General features: G+C 45.7%; 1 protein-coding gene across 10 annotated transcripts in view; it reads right to left on the reverse strand.

Moving 5' to 3' along the window:
- The window catches only part of ST3GAL3 (ST3 beta-galactoside alpha-2,3-sialyltransferase 3), a 402,838-nt gene that overhangs the window by 139,130 nt on the left and 245,131 nt on the right, over positions 1–18,577 (reverse strand). For all 10 annotated transcript variants that reach the window (XM_074961912.1, XM_074961917.1, XM_074961911.1 and 7 more), the window contains one exon: positions 374–468. In XM_074961912.1, coding sequence (XP_074818013.1) covers positions 374–468 — 95 coding nt within the window. The remainder of the gene's footprint in view (positions 1–373; positions 469–18,577) is intronic.

Raw genomic sequence — 18,577 nt, forward strand, 5'->3', positions numbered from 1 at the left:
CAAATCAGTCTGGTGCCTGAAGGGGCATTTCGGCTGCTTCTGCCAGCCATATTACTATAAACCAACACCTTTGGTGACACTGGAATATTGTACATACTAGTAGTGTGCTCTGCGTAACACGGGCACTGCTGCACTTCGATTTTCACTGGGGTCTTAACTGTGCTCCCGAACGCCAGCTTCTAGGGCACACGCCCTGGTTGTGCTGTGCTGGTCTCTCAGAACAGGCATAGGTACACCACACTCAAACCGGAAAGAAACCCCAGCACAACAGATCAAACCACTCTGCGCTTACAAAACCAAACAAACCTGCAGGGCACATTTCCTGACTCCACAACCGCATCTGCTCTCCCACTGACATACAGTTTCATCATACCTTGTCCTTTAATTCCAAAGGGAGGTACAAAGTCCCTGATCCGTGCCCACTTTTTGAAGGAATCATCCAAGAACATTGGTGCTGGCTTGGAGAACCTGAAAAACAAAACAAGAGACACACAAATGTGAACCAGGGGAGGAATAACTTTCTGTAGGAGGCTCTGGGGACTCACTGCCCAAGTGCTGATTGCATACTCTCAGAAGGAAAACAACTGTAGGTCTATTGTCAAGTTTTATTACTACCTTGGAATCCACCCATAGAGGAACCAACACGAGTTTCATGCAGGAGCTGGCTTTTCTGAGACAACTGTGGCACTTCACAAACCTGCAACTCACTTCCCACTCAGCAGGTTAGAAAGCCCTGCCAGGTGAGCTTAGTTACCGCAAGTCAGGAGACTCTCAGAGACACCGAAACTATCCAAATTAGAATGAGTTTTAGTTGATGTTAACAAGACACTGCCACGTTCTTAACACAGAATCTGCTGCGGCAGAGGGTAGTAGACGGAGAGCCTAAATTGTTCATCTCATATAACAACGACCTTCTGATTAAAATAGCAGAGAGGGGCTGCTCAGCAAGACAACACAGAAATGAGCAGCAAAGACTTAATCCCTAATCAATTAAACCACAAGCCTGTCTGTCTGGGATAACTGATGCTTGCCAGGACTGGCACTCTGGCAAGCCTCTGTGGGCACAGCAGTGCCTGGAGCACTTTTCTTGGAAGTCGAGGTCCACCTGCGAGGGCACAGGCAAGCGTGGGTGCTCACGCAGACCTGGGTGCAAAGATGTACATGTAGGTAGAGCTGCACCAGTGTGTTTGTGGTGTATTTTAGATACAGATGCACAAGTGTGACTCTGTGAGTATCTGAATGTGCAGGGTGAGTTGTGAAAGTAGATAAAGGGGCTCTACGTCTGGTCTCTGCATGCAGAGCTACTATCTGAGCCAGCACGCAAACACAAGAAGGCAAACGTGGCTGAGGAGGCTGTGAAATAGCACTTAGTAGTTTACAGAGCCTGGAAACAGATGCAGTTCTTCTCTTCTCTCATCAGGAATATCCAGTCACTAAACTTATAAACGATCCAGGAGACCTGCCACACCAAGCCAAACAAGTATCCTGCCTCCAGAACCACTTACAAATGAAAGAGAACTTGCCCTTAACTACTGGGACTGAAAGCCTGTGGAAACATTCCCGCTAGGGAGAGACAACCGCCAGTTTGTTCTTTTCTGGATGAAGAATCACTGGCCTGCAGCTAAGACAATGCCAGTCTGAAGGAAAAGATCACCACGCTATCATGCAGGAGCAACTCTGGAAATACTAGCTCCCAAGAGAGGCCGGAGTCGAGGACAGATTTAGAGGCCTGGCGGGAACACCAGTCAGCACGGAGTGCAGCAGGAGCATTCCCCAGGAAGTGCAGTAGAACCTGAGAGTTACGAACACCGCAGGAGCGGAGGTGTTTGTATCTCTGAAATGTTCATAACTCTGAACAAAACATTATGGTTGTTCCTGAAAAAGTTTACAACTGAACGGTGACTTAATACAGCTTTGAAACTTTACTATGCAGAAACAAAATGCTGCTTTTCCCGTATTTTTTTTTTACTAGTTTATGTTTAACACAGCACTGTATTATATTTGCATTTTTTTGGTCTCTGCTGTGGCCTGATTGTGCACTTCCAGTTCGAAATGAGGTGTGTGGCTGACCGGTCAGTTCGCAACTCTGAGGTTCTACTGTATACAAACCCTATCAGAAATCTGCTCATTTCAGAGCATTAACACAGCAGCAGCAGCCTACCAATGCAAAACTGAAAAGCAAGCTGTGAAAAAGCATGAAAGCTGCAGGTGAAGCTAGGAAAGAAAGGCAACACAGCCACTTTCAGATCCTAACACAACCAACCTCCCAACTCCCTCCTCTCAGGGAGTAACTACAGCCTGCCTTTTTGCAGCTCCCCCCTTGCTACTTACAGCTCCTGAGCTTTTTACAGGCCCCTCCTGTTCCCTCCCAGCTGCGCCTGCCTCTATTTAGTTGCCCATGCAACCTTAACGCTACTCTCTTCCAGTAATGCCCCAATATGCCCCATTAACACACAGACCTTTACTCTGCCAACTCCACAGTACTAAAATGTATGACCTGTTCACCTCCTTTTACAACCCTTCACCGTCACCCACAGGATTCCACCTACTGCTGTTAAAGGACAACAACAACAAAGGGGTTTTGAACAGGAAAAGCGGTGTTGTTGGTAGGAGTTAATAGTCATTTAGGTAGCTGTACATATCATCTCCTGCAATTTGTATACTGAGCCAACCAGGCCCGCCTCTCCCTTCATCAGCTGGGTCCCACGGGCCGTGCTCTGGCACACCTCCGCAGCTATGTCCCAACCCATTCACTCCCCTCTCCAACCTGCCCCTCACGCCAGTTCTGTACCAAGGCCCCCCCCCACCGCAAGGGAACACATATCCCTTAAGTAGTTCGCTCCCTGGTATACAAAGGTTTCTACTGCTGTTACTCCCCACCTTCTTGTAACCTGACTTACAGACAGTGCCTTGAGCAAAGGACAAGCACGTTACAGCCGAATGGTGTTCCTGGTCGTGTTTCAGAATGGTTGGCGGGGGCAGTTTGTGGCATGGCTGGCAAGAGACATCACAGACTGGGTTTCTGTTCCAAAACATTGACAGCTTTACGTTTGAGAGAGAGAACCTCTGACCACTGATCAATAGGCGCACACCCTCTCTGAGAACCAGTGAAGTGTCAGAGATCCTAATGTTTCTCTGCCACCCCGTACATTTTCTGGTCAGCCACGAACCCTCCGATTTCCATGGGTGGTACTGCAGATGCTCTCCACCCTAACCTCCAAGGGTTAGCAGCCTGTGCCGTAAGCTTGGCGTCAGTCTCTAAACAATCAAGTAACAAAACAGCAACTCAGGATTAGTTGTCGGCACCTTTAAACGAAGAGAAAAATTCCCTCAAACCTTCAAAATGCAAGCGCTTAAGTGCAGCACTTAGACCAAGACCCTGCCTGGGCAAGTCTCACCCAGCTCTGCCTCTGAGCAAAACTGGCCTACTGGTTCTTGATTGGTCCGTGTTCCTCTTGGCCCTTCTCGGCCTCTGGAGGATTGTCTTCTTGGCTACCCACTCTGAATGGATTTTCCTCAGGCAGGGCGTGTCAGTCCAGCAGGGACCAAAGAAGGCTTTGATCCTATTCCCCCCAAAATAAAATTAATATCATTACGCACCAGTTGTAACAACCTCCAGCCATTCAGTCCAAAACTCCTTTTGCTTTACTTGGGGGCTTGTGATTAACTTATCCTTCCTTATGTTACTTGAAAGGTGGGTTCACAGCCAGTAATCTCAACTCGGTCTGTGATTCATCCAGCTGTCAGTACCTCTCAGTTTAACAGCTCAAGGCAGCAGAAGGAAACTGAATTTTTTGGGACAGCCTGTAACTTGGGAACCTTTTTGTCAAATGACCCCAAATTTGGATCATTAATACTACCCTGTGGCCCATGAGGCATCAAATTTCAAAGCACTCCAAGTAACCATTTACATTTTAGAGCACTTAAAAGAGTCGAGCTTTAAAACATATAAAATGGTGGGCTGGAAACCCACTAGCCGTTTTTCTGTATTGGTGTATGCACATGGTAAAAATGTATATTTTCTTAACTATCACTCTCAGTGTAGGTCCCCCAAAGATTTAGAGGGTGCCATGCACTACCTTGCGTAAAAATGGACAGAACCATTGAAACAGCTCTGACCCTGCATGACATCAATAGCTGGATCTTTAAATCTGCACACAGAACCCTCCAAAACAAACAAAAATCCAAGCCCCTAGAAACTTTTTGAAAAATGGCTATTAAGCAGAAGTTGTGAGAACCTTATACTTTAGCTCTTCCCCTCCTACACACTCATATGACCAGCTGTTCTGCACGTCACTTTTTGAGGAATCTCAAATAATCTGAAGTTGGTACTTCACACATTTTCAGACTGTTTCCAATAGACCATGCCCAAGTGAACTACTAGAAATATGTGATGAAGACCCACCTCTGGAGTTTGATATTGATTGAGCAGCTATTACAATGGAAGACATTAGAAAAGTCATCAGTAAATGCAAAAACGGGGAAGATGCTGACATCGTTACTGGAGAGACATTTATAGCAAATGATGAAACTTTACTTGCGTTTTTGGATAAAATATGGAATGAAGAAAAGAACCCAGCCCAATGGAAGAGAGGCCTTAGAGTAAAGTTGCCAAAGAAGAGTGCCTTACCAACAGCAATAACTGGAGAGGAATCACATCACTCTCAGAGTCTGGGGAAATCACGTGCAGCACCCTCCTGGAAGGTAACAAGAAACAAATGAATCTCCAACTCAGAGAAACAAGCAGGGCTTAGAACACTGGGATAACGTGCAGACCACAGTGTTGTTCTCAGACCAACACCCCTTGTGATCATTTTTACAGATTTCCAGAATGCTTTTGACAACGTACGCAGAGATAGACTTTGTCTCCGAGTTGGAGATTCATTTGTTTCTTGTTACCTTCCAGGAGAATGCCACACATGATTACCCCAGGCTCTGAGAGTGATGTGATTCCTCTCCAGTTATTGCAATTGGTAAGGCCACCCTTCTTTGGCAACTTTACCAGAAGGCCTCCCTTCCATTGGGCTGGATTCTTTTCTTTGTTCCATATTTATTCAAAAACCAAGGAAAATGTCATCATTTGCTTTAAATAGTATGGCACGTTACTGAATACCAGAAAAATAATGATCATACAGATCCTTGGCTACTGTAATGCTGAATATGCAGTCAGAGATGGTGACGACATCAGCCAATGGTTTTCAATGACAACTGGAGTAAGAAAAGGATGTACTAAGGCCCCCTTCTGTTTGCACTGGTCACTGACTCTGTCATGAGGAAAGTAACCACAGAAGGCAACAGAGGAATTCGATGGACAAATGATAAAGCACAGTTGGATGACCTTAGGTTTGCTGATGACACTGCTTAGTTCAACACACAAGTTAATGGGAAAAAAGGCCCAGTTTTGGCATACATACCCCAACAAGTTTGTATGTTTGCAACAAGGGGAAGACAAAATATATGGCTCTGAATGTCCCAAAAGCAACCATCAGAGTAGACTGAGAAACACTAGAAGAAGTTAGTCATTTTACCTATCGAGGGAGTGAGATGTGCAGTGTTGGTGACACCATGCTAGATGTCAAGCAACTAATACGTAAAGCAGCAAACAACTTTCATAAACTTGAAAAGATTTGAAAAAGTAGCATGACTGGCACTGATAAAACTATGAATTTTTAACACCGGCATCATGTCTGTCATAAGAACATAAGAACAGCCATACTGGGTCAGACCAATGGTCTGTTGTCATAAATATAAAGGGAAGGGTAAACCCCTTTGAAATCCCTCCTGGCCAGGGGAAAGCTCCTCTCACCTGTAAAGGGTTAAGAAGCTAAAGGTAACCTCGCTGGCACCTGACCAAAATGACCAATGAGGAGACAAGATACTTTCAAAAGCTGGGAGGAGGGAGAGAAACAAAGGGTCTGTGTGTCTGTCTACATTCTGTCTTTGCTGGGGATAGACCAGGAATGGAGTCTTAGAACTTTTAGTAAGTAATCTAGCTAGGTATGTGTTAGATTATGATTTCTTTAAATGGCTGAGAAAAGAACTGTGCTGAATAGAATAACTATTTCTGTCTGTGTATCTTTTTTGTAACTTAAGGTTTTGCCTAGAGGGGTTCTCTATGTTTTGAATCTAATTACCCTGTAAGGTATCTACCATCCTGATTTTACAGGGGGGATTTCTTTGTTTCTATTTACTTCTATTTTTATTAAAAGTCTTCTTGTAAGAAAACTGAATGCTTTTTCATTGTTCTCAGATCCAAGGGTTTGGGTCTGTGGTCACCTATGCAAATTGGTGAGGCTTTTTATCCAACATTTCCCAGGAAAGGGGGGGTGCAAGTGTTGGGAGGATTGTTCATTGTTCTTAAGATCCAAGGGTCTGGGTCTGTAGTCACCTAGGCAAATTGGTGAGGCTTTTTACCAAACCTTGTCCAGGAAGTGGGGTGCAAGGTTTTGGGAAGTGTTTTGGGGGGAAAGATGTGTCCAAACAGCTCTTCCCCAGTAACCAGTATTAGTTTGGTGGTGGTAGTGGCCAATCCAAGGACAAAGGGTGGAATATTTTGTACCTTGGGGAAGTTTTGACCTAAGCTGGTAAAGATAAGCTTAGGAGGTTTTTCATGCAGGTCCCCACATCTGTACCCTAGAGTTCAGAGTGGGGGAGGAACCTTGACATCTGTTTAGCCCAGTACCCTGTCTCCAACCATGGCCAAAGCATCAGGGAGTGTTCAGAACAGTGCAATTATGGAGTGATCCACCCGTCTTCCACTTACAGCTTCTGATATTAGAACATAAGAACAGCCATATCGGGTCAGACCAATGGTCCATCTAGCCCAGCATCCTGTCTGCCAACAGTGGCCAATGCCAGGTGCTTCAGAGGGAATGAACAGAACAAGTAATCATCAAGTGATCCATCCCCTGTCGCCCATTCCCAGCTTCTGGGAAACAGAGGCTAGGAACACCATCCCTGCCCATCCTGGCTAAGAACCACTGATGGACCTATCCTCCATGAATTTATCTGGTTCTTTTTTGAACCCAATTATAGTCTTGGCCTTCACAACATCCTCTGACAAAGAGTCCACAGGTTGACTGTGCATTGTGTGAACAAATACCGCCTTTTGTTTGCTTTAATTTCATAGGGTGGCCCCTAGTTCTTGTGTTATGAGGAATAAACAACACTTCTTTATGCACTTTCTCCACACCAGTCATGATTTTATAGACCTCTATCATATTCCCCTTAGTCGCCTCTTTTCAAAGCTGAAAAGTCCCAGTCTTATAATTTCTCCTCTATTCCTGGGAGAATTCTGCGTCACTGTGCATGTGCAGAATTCATGTGCCTCACAGATTTCTTTGCTTCCCGGCAGAAAAATGACTTCTGACAGGGAAGGAAAGGGAAGCCATAAGAGCAGTCATGCGCCTCACCCCAGCAGCGCAGGCAGGTTGGTTTGGGCGTCCGGAGCAGCTGGTAGAGATGTAAATCACTGCCGGAGAGGGAGGAGGGCTGGGCAGTCGTTCATGTGTGTGTGTGTGTGTGTGTGTGTGTGTGTGTGTGTGTGAGAGAGAGAGAGAGAGAGAGAGAGGGAGACTCTGTCCCTCTGGCTCGCGATTGCAGCATGCTCAGTGTGGAAGGGCAGGGATTTGGGGTATTTCTAAGGAGGTAGGTGTAGGGCAGGTTGTGTCCCCTCAGACAGAACAGAATTTAGCAGCCTGCCTGCTTAGTGAATTGTCTTTGTGAATTCTCCCAGGAGTATAAAACAGGTGTAAAAGATTTAAGGCTCCTTTACATTGCCAGAGTGGGGTAAAGGACAGTATGGCCTCATAGATGCTTATGATGCTTTAGTGATTAGAACTGGTCTGAATTTTTGGACTGAAGAAATTTCCTATCAAAATTTGCTCCATGAACTGTTTGCTACGGACCTTTCTGGAGATGGTCAGTAGTGAATATAAATTGTGAGTTTGATTTCCCAGCCCTCACTTGCTCTTCAGTTATCTATGATGTAACACTGAGCATATGGCTGCATATATTTGTTGACTAATAACTAGAAATAAAGGTTCAAACCTAGCTACTTTACTATGAGACAAAGGGGGTCTGGAGATTTCCTTCAAGGCACCCCACTTCCATTCTCCATCCATTGTATTGTAGTTTAAATACATTACCAAAATAATTGAAACCAGTGAGATTATATTGTGTTACTTTGACTAATAAAATATGCAGAATTTTGAAGATTTTTAAAATATTGCACGCAGAATTTTTATTTTTTTCATAGAATCATAGAGTATCAGGGTTGGAAGGGACCTCAGGAGGTCATCTAGTCCAACCCCCTGCTCAAAGCAGGACCAATCCCCAACTAAATCATCCCAGCCAGGGCTTTGTCAAGCCTGACCTTAAAAACTTCTAAGAAAGCAGATTCCACCACCTCTCTAGGTAACCCATTCCAGTGTTTCACCTCCCTCCTAGTGAAAAAGTTTTTCCTAATATCCAACCTAAACCTCTCCCACTGCAACTTGAGACCATTATTTCTCGTTCTGTCATCTGCTACCACTGAGAACAGTCTAGATCCATCCTCTTTGGAACCCCCTTTCAGGTAGTTGAAAGCAGCTATCAAATCCCCCCTCATTCTTCTCTTCCGCAGACTAAACAAGCCCAGTTCCCTCAGCCTCTCCTCATAAGTCATGTGTTCCAGTCCCCTAATAATTTTTGTTGCCCTCCGCTGAACGTTTTCCAATTTTTCCACATCCTTCTTGTAGTGTGGGGCCCAAAACTGACACAGTACTCCAGATGAGGCCTCACGAATGTCAAATAGAGGGGAACGATCACGTCCCTCGATCTGCTGGCAATGCCTCTACTTATACATCCCAAAATGCCGTTAGCCTTCTTGGCAACAAGGGCACACTGTTGACTCATATCCAGCTTCTCGTCCACTGTCACCCCTAGGTCTTTTTCTGCAGAACTGCTGCCGAGCCATTCGGTCCCTAGTCTGTAGTGGTGCATGGGATTCTTTCATCCTAAGTGCAGGACTCTGCACTTGTTCTTGTTGAACTTCATCAGATTTCTTTTGGCCCAATCCTCTAATTTGTCTAGGTCCCTCTGTATCCTATCCCTACCATCCAGCGTATCTACCTCTCCTCCCAGTTTAGTGTCATCTGCAAACTTGCTGAGGGTGCAATCCACACCATCCTCCAGATCATTTATGAAGATGTTGAACAAAACTGGCCCGAGGACTGAGCACTCCACTTGATACCGGCTGCCAGCTAGACATGGAGCCATTGATCACTACCTGTTGAGCCCGACAATCTAGCCAGCTTTCTATCCACCTTATCGTCCATTCATCCAGCCCATAATTCTTTAACTTACTGGCAAGAATACTGTGGGAGACCGTGTCAAAAGCTTTGCTAAAGTTAAGGAATAACATGTCCACTGCTTTCCCCTCATCCACAGAGCCAGTTATCTCATCATGGAAGGCAATTAGATTAGTCAGGCATGACTTGCCCTTGGTGAATCCATGCTGACTGTTCCTAATCACTTTCCTCTCCTCTAAGTGCTTCAGAATTGATTCCTTGAGGACCTGCTCCAGGATTTTTCCAGGGACTGAGGTGAGGCTGACTGGCTTGTCGTTCCCAGGATCCTCCTCCTTCCTTTTTTTAAAGATGGGCACTACATTAGTCTTTTTCCAGTCGTCCGGGACTTCCCCCGATCGCCATGAGTTTTCAAAGATAATGGCCAATGGCTCTGCAATCACATCCGCCAACTCCTTTAGCATTCTCGGATGCAGTGCATCCGGCCCCATGGACTTGTGCTCGTCCAGCTTTTCTAAATAGTCTCGAACCACTTCTTTCTTCACAGAGGGCTGGTCACCTCCTCCCCATGCTGTGCTGCCCAGTGCAGCAGTCTGGGAGCTGACTTTGTTCGTGAAGACAGAGGCAAAAAAAGCATTGAGTACATTAGCTTTTTCCACATCCTCTGTCACTAGGTTGCCTCCCTCATTCAGTAAGGGGTCCACACTTTCCTTGACTTTCTTCTTCTTGCTAACATACCTGAAGAAACCCTTCTTGTTACTCTTAACATCGCTTGCTAGCTGCACCTCCAAGTGTGATTGTCTGCAAAGATTACAAAGGCAGCATATAGCCTCCAAAATCAGATTTCTAAAATAAACAGACACACAACTTATTTGTTTTCGCATGAAACCTATCTCCTGCTCTGTTTTTCACATCCAGATGTACTCAGGATTAGCTCAACACCTTCTAAAGCAGGCACAAGAGCTAGATAGTTTGGTAATAAAATGGCTAATGGGAGACTGACCAAACCTGACAAACTCCTGATAAGTACCCAGCATCGCCCCCCAGAATAACTGGCTCAGCTCTTGAGATACCAGCACTTAGAAAAGCATGAACAGAAAGGTTAATTTCGGTAAGAGAGCTCTTCCCAACCAGCCCCCGATGTACATTCTGCTCCTCATCCCCTTCCTTTAGAGAAGTTGCTTGGTTTGATAGTGCAGGGGGAGGGGGATGCTTGTCCTAGCCTGACTTCACATCTCTTCCTAACATTAATCCCCTGTCAAAAATCAAATTAGCTTGAAGGTTCCTCAAGCTCCAGGGAGGTGAGGTAATGTAAGGAACGGTATGTAAAAGGATTAACCCCATCCTGCAAACGACACACTTCCGTTCCTCACTCAGTATGGCAGGCTGTGCCATGAATGGCTGGTTGGAAGAGGAAAAGCTGAAAGATTTCTTCTCTAAAGATACCATCTGTGCAGGATTGTTTTACAAGGTCTCTGCTTTTTAGCATGAGACAGGAGGAACACCCAGGGTCTAGACGGATTTTGGGCCTCACAGACAGCGGTAGGGCCAGGCTGACAGCAAAGCCCCTTCTTGAACCTTCAAGTTGCTGCCCTGTGAACATCCCAGTTAGTTCCTTCCAGAATCCTGGGCTAGCTGATGCATCTGGGCACCTGGCACAGAGCACTGATGAGACAATCTGCTGCTTCTGGGTGGCTCCTTTGAAGCTCTTGATAGACATTCCAAAGGAAACCCAATTTGGACCCCAGCCATAAGGGTCGATGGCTTCAAAGTTCCCAATAACAACATTATCACTAGATCACACTCTACCCTGCGGTGACTCAGAAATTGACAGAACTGAAGTGCTGTTTCATCAATGGCAGCACCTGCACCCGAGGGGCTCTCTGTCTGCATGTGAGGTATTGGTCTCAATGCTGATGTTCCCAGTGCCTTCTGCACCTAGAATCTCCACGCATCCAGTGTCTATACCTTGCCAGATTTTGTTGGATTCTTGGGTTCTGATATCAGAGAACTACGAGGTGGAAGCTGAGTGAGAACAGCAGCTAATCCAAGAGATATAGGGTTCTACTTAGTCACAGACTAACCACAGACTTCTCTGACGTTGAGTAGATCTTTGCAGCTGTATGAGATCAAAGGTAATATATTGTCCCCAAGAAGGTTATAGGCTCTCCCTTTTTGTCCTGCTCTGCCCAGTGTTCTGCTCTAGCACAACCAGCTTTGATGGTAGCTCTGATTCTAAGGAGGAGGTTACCAGCCCATGGCGCTACAGTAATACTGTAGGACAGGGGGGTTCTCAAACTGTGGGTCGCAACCCCATTTTAATGGGGTCATCATGGCTGGTGTTAGACTTGCTGGGGCCTGAGGCCAAAGCCGAAACCTGAGCCCCACGACCCAGGGTCAAAGCTGAAGCCCAAGGGCTAAATCCCTGGGCAGCGGGGCTCAGGTTACAGGCCCCCTGCCTGGGGCTGAAGCCCTTGGGCTTCAGCTTTGGCCCCTCCGCCTGGGGTGGTAGGGCTTGGGTGGGCTCAGGCTTTGGTATCCCCTTCCCCCCGGGGTCATGTAGTAATTTGAGTTGTCAGAAGGAGGTCGCAATGCAATGAAGTTTGAGAACCGTTGCTGTTGGGTAACAGGCCTTCGTGACTGGTAGTTAGTTAAGCTGTGAAAGGAGGCTTCTGCCTTGGTGGAGTGTCTTCCCCAAACCTACCACCCAGTCTCTGATTTGCTCCAGGAGAGCCACAAGAACCTACCACCAGAAAGAGCCTCTTAGGGTAAAGTAGAGCTGTGTCTCATCTGCATATTGCTGGCACTTGAGTCCATGTCATCTGACCAGTTTACCTAATGGTTGCATGTAAATTTTGAGAAGAACTTGAAGAGAGATAATTGTTCCTTGTGGGCCTCCACAAGAGCGGAGTCTAGTGGTGGAGGTTCAATTTCCTATTACAACTCTTTGGGTGTGTCCTTCCAGGAAAAAATCAAATCATTTAGTGCATTAATGTGGACCCCTGCCACCTCTCAACTGAGAAAGAAGTTTTTCAAGGTCAGTGTCAAAGTGCAGTGCAGAGAGGCCCAGGAGAATGAGAATGGATGTTTGCCCTCCATCTATTGACAAATCATCAGTGCCACTAACATGGTTTCAGTTCCATGTCCTGGCTTGAGTCCCGACTGTGCCAGATCTAGAACGTTAGCTTCAGTTAGAGGAGCTTATAGTTGGCCTTTGGCTAGCTTCTCTATGAGCTTGCTCAGGAATGGAGGCTTGACACTGGGCGGGAGTTGGTTAAAACAGATGTATCTCAGGGTGGGGTTCTTCAGTGTTGGTCAGACTACTGCATGTTTCAAGGAGGAAGGGAAGATTCCTTCTTTGAATGAGGGGTTGGCTATTTTGATCAGGAGTAGCAACAGTTGTTCATGACTCTCTTTCACAAGCCAGGAATGGCATGGTCAGATTCACAGGTCTTGGGTACAGACTCCTTTAGGGTGTCCAGCTCTTCTCAGGGAGTACTGAATGCTTGTAATGCAGGGGGTTGTTGGCTGCAGGTGTTTGAGAAGGCTTCCGGAATGATCTTTTCACTGCAGTAATATGACAGTTCTTTGCCACACTTGGTGCTGGGGTCTAATGCAGGTCGTGGTCACTCATAATTGATGAAGTGGTTTACCACTCTGGATAGCTCCTTAGGGCAGGAGTCGGCAGCTTTAATGGAGGCTAAGAAGATTCTTTTGGCCTATAATACGGGCTCAGCACAGACTTGGAGACATTTGTTATATTTGATCCTGTCTGATTCAGCCTTTGTTTTCTACTGTCATCGCTTGAGTTTCCATGCTCTCTTCATCTGTCACATGGTGTTCGTAAACCAAGCAAATCTGCATGGGTGATGGGAAGGAAGGGGCCATTTTAGGCCACTGTGTCAATGGACAAGGCTAGGGTACAATGATAATGATTCACGAGGTCCTCTAAGGTGCTTATATGGCCCCCCACCTGCATACTTTCTAAGCACCTCCCAATCTTTAATGTATTTAGCCCATAACTCCCCTGTGAAGAAGGGCAGTGCTTTTATCCCCATTTCACAGATGGGGAACAGAGGGCCAGAACAACTGAGTGACCTGCCAGAGGTCACACAGGAAGTCTGAAATGGAGCAGGAAACTGAACCGGGGTCTCCGAGGTCCCAGGCTAGTTCTCTAACTGGTGGATCATCCTTCCTCAGCTATTCAACCTATGGGCGGAGTGCAGCTGTCATTTAGCAGCCTTTGAAATTTGTTCAAGTCCATGAGTTTTTGTGATCATATCAGGCTCATTGGTCTTTCTTGTTGCCTGGGAGCTGGAAGCGCTTTGACCACTGTGTTAATAAGGTGATAGTCTGTCCAAGACAGCAGCTGGGTTGCGATGTCTGCAGTCTTGACATCTAGACCAAAGCTATGACTGGCTGCGTGGGTTGGACCAGAGATGACCCACATTAAGTCCTAGGGAAGTAAGGGAAGGGCTTTTGCATCTGCAGCCTTGTCAGTATGATTGTGGAGACCTCCCAGGACAACAAGTCTGGGGTATTTCAAAATCTTCACTAATAAGGTTCCAGTGAGCTCCTTCATTAATCTCTTTCACTGTGTGGTGGTCTGTACCTGAGCACAAAAAATTACATTAGCTTTGGCTCCAATTTCTATTATCAGATGAATGAACTCAAATAAAGTTGCCTTGCCTCAGATATCTCTCTTGGATTTGACATTTGCAGAGAAGATTAACACAGTGCCACCTGCCTTCTTGTCCTGCATAGGTCTGTGATGTACCAAGTATCCTGAGGAGACAAGGCAACTTGCATAGGGTTTGTGGTGTCATCCAGTCAGGTCTCGATGATGCAGGCTATGCTGGGTGCCTCACTGCTGATGCGGTAGCGTATGGTTTGTTCGCAGCAGAGCCTGTTTTTGATCAGCATCACATTTAGTTCATGTAGCTATGTGCTGTCTGGCTCTAGTCTATGTCCAGCTAGTGGTCCTGTGCAATGTACAGATGTTAGAGGTCTGGAATCTGGTTTCCCATGTCTGCTTTTCTGTTTCTTTGGGCTGTTCCTTACAGTTTGGACTATGCTAGGTGATTCAGTGGGTTGTGCTAAGGGATGGTCTGAGTAGAATAACAGCTGTCTGGTTCATCAGATTGCATGGGAAAGGCAGGTCTGTTGGATACCTTTTGGAACTGTAATCTGGCTGAGAATGAGCAGAGCTGGAGCAGTAGGTTCCTGGAGTAGCGGTGAGTGTGCTGGAAACATGGTGGCAAAGCACTAATAGAAACAGTGTTAATACTGATAGTCATCGGTAGGGTTGACCCCAGGAGGAGGAAGCATCAATGGCATCAGACATTCATTCCCCCGAAATATGGTATCTGTTGTCACATGACACCCTTTGCTCCTGTGAAGTAGTTGGTATGAAATATGGTATCCCTGATATATGATATCTGTTGTCATGATGGCCATTGCTCCTGTGAAGTATTTTTTCACACAATGCACAGTGAACCTGTGGAACTCTTTGCCAGAGGATGTTGTGAAGGCCAAGACTATACAGGGTTCAAAAAAGAACTAGATCAATTCATGGAGAGTAGGTCCATCAATGGCTATTAGCCAGGATGGGCAGGAATGGTGTCCCTAGTCTCTGTTTGCCAGAAGCTGGGAATGGGCGACAGGGGATGGATCACTTGATCATTACCTGTTCTGTTCATTCCTTCTGGGGTACCTGGCACTGGCCACTGTCAGTAGAAAGGATACTGGGCTAGATGGACCTTTGGTCTGACCCAGTCTGGCCATTCTTATGTTCCTATGTTCTAATGCCTGGGAAGGGAGGTAGAGAGGAAGGGAGTCACGTTGGAGGTAGAGCTGTAAAGCAGTTTCCTCCCCAGCAGGTGACATCAAGTCTGGAGGGGCACAACTGGGATTGCTTCCTCACACTTAACCTTACCTCACACTTAGCCTCTGCTCACACGCATGCGGGAACACAATCATGCACACCAATCCAGGCCTAGGAGGATCCAATCTCTTCTGCTAATGTCTGTCGCTGTATATGTCTTGACATGTGCAAGCCAGTCTAACAAAGTGCAGGAACAGACAACCTTCAGTGATTCTGTGCAATGGAAATGACTACTCATGGTAATGGAGACTCTTGGAGATATGACGACTACAAAATTAAAAACACAAGTCACCAATTCACCTGCTCTGAAGAAGCCCTCAGTGTGTGCCGCACTAATTCTCCAAACACTCTGAAAGACGAGAAATAAAAGTAACACTATTATAGAGAGAGGTTTTGTATTTGAGTGTTTGGCACCAACTTGACAAAAGCCAGGAAATTCAGTTAAGGCAGAAAAATGCTGTCTTGACCTGCCCCATTATGCCTGGAGATTGCAGCTTGCAAAATCCGCCATTGTTTGCAGGCCCCTCTGATACCCAGCACCATGAGGCAAGAGATGAAAAGCAGAGTTTCAGACACGGGGTTAGAATGATGTTGGTTTAAAAACCAGTCCCTTAACATTATTCCAGTGTCACGTTTTGTATTTAATGTATTACTGTCAATGTTGCAAGATTCAATTACAACTAGTCTTTATTACCAGAAGCCAGGTGGGGCGTTCAGGGCCTCTGAGAGAGGAATGAGCCGAAGGGATGAGATTACAGTATTATGGTATTTGGAAACATGATGAAGGTGAGCAAAACAGAGTGAGATTGCAGCCTGGAGTGGGTAAAGCCTTCTGTGCAAAGCAATGAAGGGAGACGCGGGGAGCGGGAGAGCAAGTGTTCAATCCGTACTCCATGGCACAGGGGCTCAGCTCTCAGAGATATTGGCATGCCCAGTCACGCACAGCCTGGAGTCGGCAATTCCATCAGTCAGCCAAAGTTTAGCACAATTATGTTCCAGATCACATTTCACCAGCACAGGAGGGCAACTGCTGTTTCTAATGAATGAACAGAAAAGAGGAAGTGGGAGAGCAGTCATCTGCTGGACACAGCCTGTACTGTTACTCAAGAATTCATGTTAACGGCACTACAGAGAAAGGGCGTGTAATCACTTCTGAAGAGGCCTTAGGGCAGAGGAAAGTATATATGATAGGGAATGCAAGCAAGGGGCACAGCTCACATTGTCATTAACCCTGTCCCTCATCACAACACAAACAGAAGAACAATTTACTAAGCCTATTTCAGAAGTATTCTGGGCAGTTAAAACAGCGACTATCCCTGTGCAGAGTCAAAGGTTTTTACAAGATTCACTCTCAGTGCTCTTCACTCTGTATGCAGAGACAAATGTGGACATGAAAGCCTTTCCCTGTCCAACTGCTTCAGCCATCTCTTCACTACCTGTCACTGCTGCAGTGATTGCATGTGACTGTCCTGAACTGCACTGGAGGTTTCATGGAAAATACATACTAACCTGCATTCACTGCCCACGAGTTCTTTGCTCCCATCCTACTCCTATTGTATGGTCTAGTTGGGGATTCGACACTGCTGACCAGCACCACAGTCTGAGTTACTTCCACATACAAATCTATAGCAGACACTAAATCTCTAGTTGACTTCAAGAAGTCTCTGATACTTCTCCCCTTTTCAGGGTCAGAGAGCTGCTGGGGGTGGGGTTCCTGGGGGCGTTGTAGTAAGATGTTTTAATTGGTAGGGGTTCTGTGGTAAAGCAGTGTTGGGGTTGAGATATTTTTATAACGGAAAGGCTTGTCTGGAAGGGGACTGTTCAGGCTCAGCTGATGAGTGCCAAAGAAGAATCTGGGCTCGCCAGAAATTCTGTTTGTGGGGTGTGAAAACAGGGACATAAAAGGCTACAAACTGCACCAAGATACTAAGAGAAATGTCGCCAACTGTTGTAATTTTATCACAATATTTGGTGCTTTTTTTGAGGCCCTGGTTCCAAGTGTCAAGTTATTTTGTGAAAGGAAGCTTCTAGCCCTCATGACTGAAAGAAAAGCTTGGAGAGATACCCCACGGGCATGCTAAAGGCTCACAAACCAGAAGCCATATAAAAAGAACCCAACTTTCCATTCTAAAAAAAAAAAAAAAAAAATTAAAAAAAACACCAGCTTAGGGTTTTTGGGGCCTGACTCATGATTTTTGAAGACTTGGGTTGACGGCCATTTTAAAGGTGTTACAGAGAAACAGAGCCTGTGATGGAGATGTAAGCAAAGCAAAGGAAGGGGGCCAGAACAATGCAAGTGACAGAGGAGAAGAGCTGCAGAAACTGGTTTAGAGAGGCCACTGCAAGGCTATCCACCAACAGCACTCAAGATAAGCAGGCAATTAAACCCAGAAGGACCAAGGCAAGGGGAAAGAAAGTAGTTTGTTCAGTTTGTCAGGCCACTGCATAAATGAACATGCAATGAGGGTCACATGGATACTGCAATGGTGATGTTTCTTAGTTAGCATTTTTGCTAACTATCAAGTCAATTTATGTATAACTCAGGAGGCTTCCACCCCCATTTCATAAAGCTGTTTTTATGACATCAGTTATTGCCATAGTAGTCAACTGATTTTAAACACAGGATTATGATTTCACTGCCGAAAGGAGGAGGAAATCTGAGCTGGGAAGGAGAAAGACCTACTCAAAACAATTCTGCAATAAAAGGAAAAGGTTAAAAAACCACACACACACACGACACCGGATAAGTACATTTCTCTTTGTACACATGATTTCTTTTATCCAGTTTGCTCTTGTGTGACAGCCCCATTTTTAATCACTGGGTAGGAAGGATATCCGGCTTGGGATCAGCATTGGCATACTCCGACATCCAGAACATGAAATATACCCTAACTAACGTTGTGGGTGGAAATGGTTTCTGTTGGACAAATTCCTAGTGCCAACAGAATTTACCTGGGCATGCTTCTTCTTGCATAGGGCTGTTTAAGGAACACACATGCAACTTTTAAACAGTTTTGGCAATCAAAGGCACATAGTTCACCTGCTCCTAGAATGAGGTTGTTCCCTCTAATAGTGAGGTGCAGGGTGATTTAACTGAAGGATGGTCAAGCCAGCATTTTGTAAAACATGTACTAGAATTCATTAATAATAGAATGTAATGATTTTGTTACAGTGAAACTAAAAAGCAAGTTTTATTGAATCCATCCCAATTTGGACAGGAAAATATCCCAGATGTTATTCAACTAAGGAAATCCACTATCCATTACATCTGCAAGACCCACTGGTGTCAGCCAACTGTGGCTGTTTTAAAGTCCAGAGAGAGACCGTTTTTTTCCTTCTGGGCATACATAAGAATCCCCAGTGATTTTTGTATCCTCCATCCTTTGGCTGAGAGAGATAGGCCGAG

This window comes from Natator depressus, chromosome 8, assembly GCF_965152275.1.
Source record: "Natator depressus isolate rNatDep1 chromosome 8, rNatDep2.hap1, whole genome shotgun sequence".
Classification (NCBI taxonomy): domain Eukaryota; kingdom Metazoa; phylum Chordata; order Testudines; family Cheloniidae; genus Natator; species Natator depressus.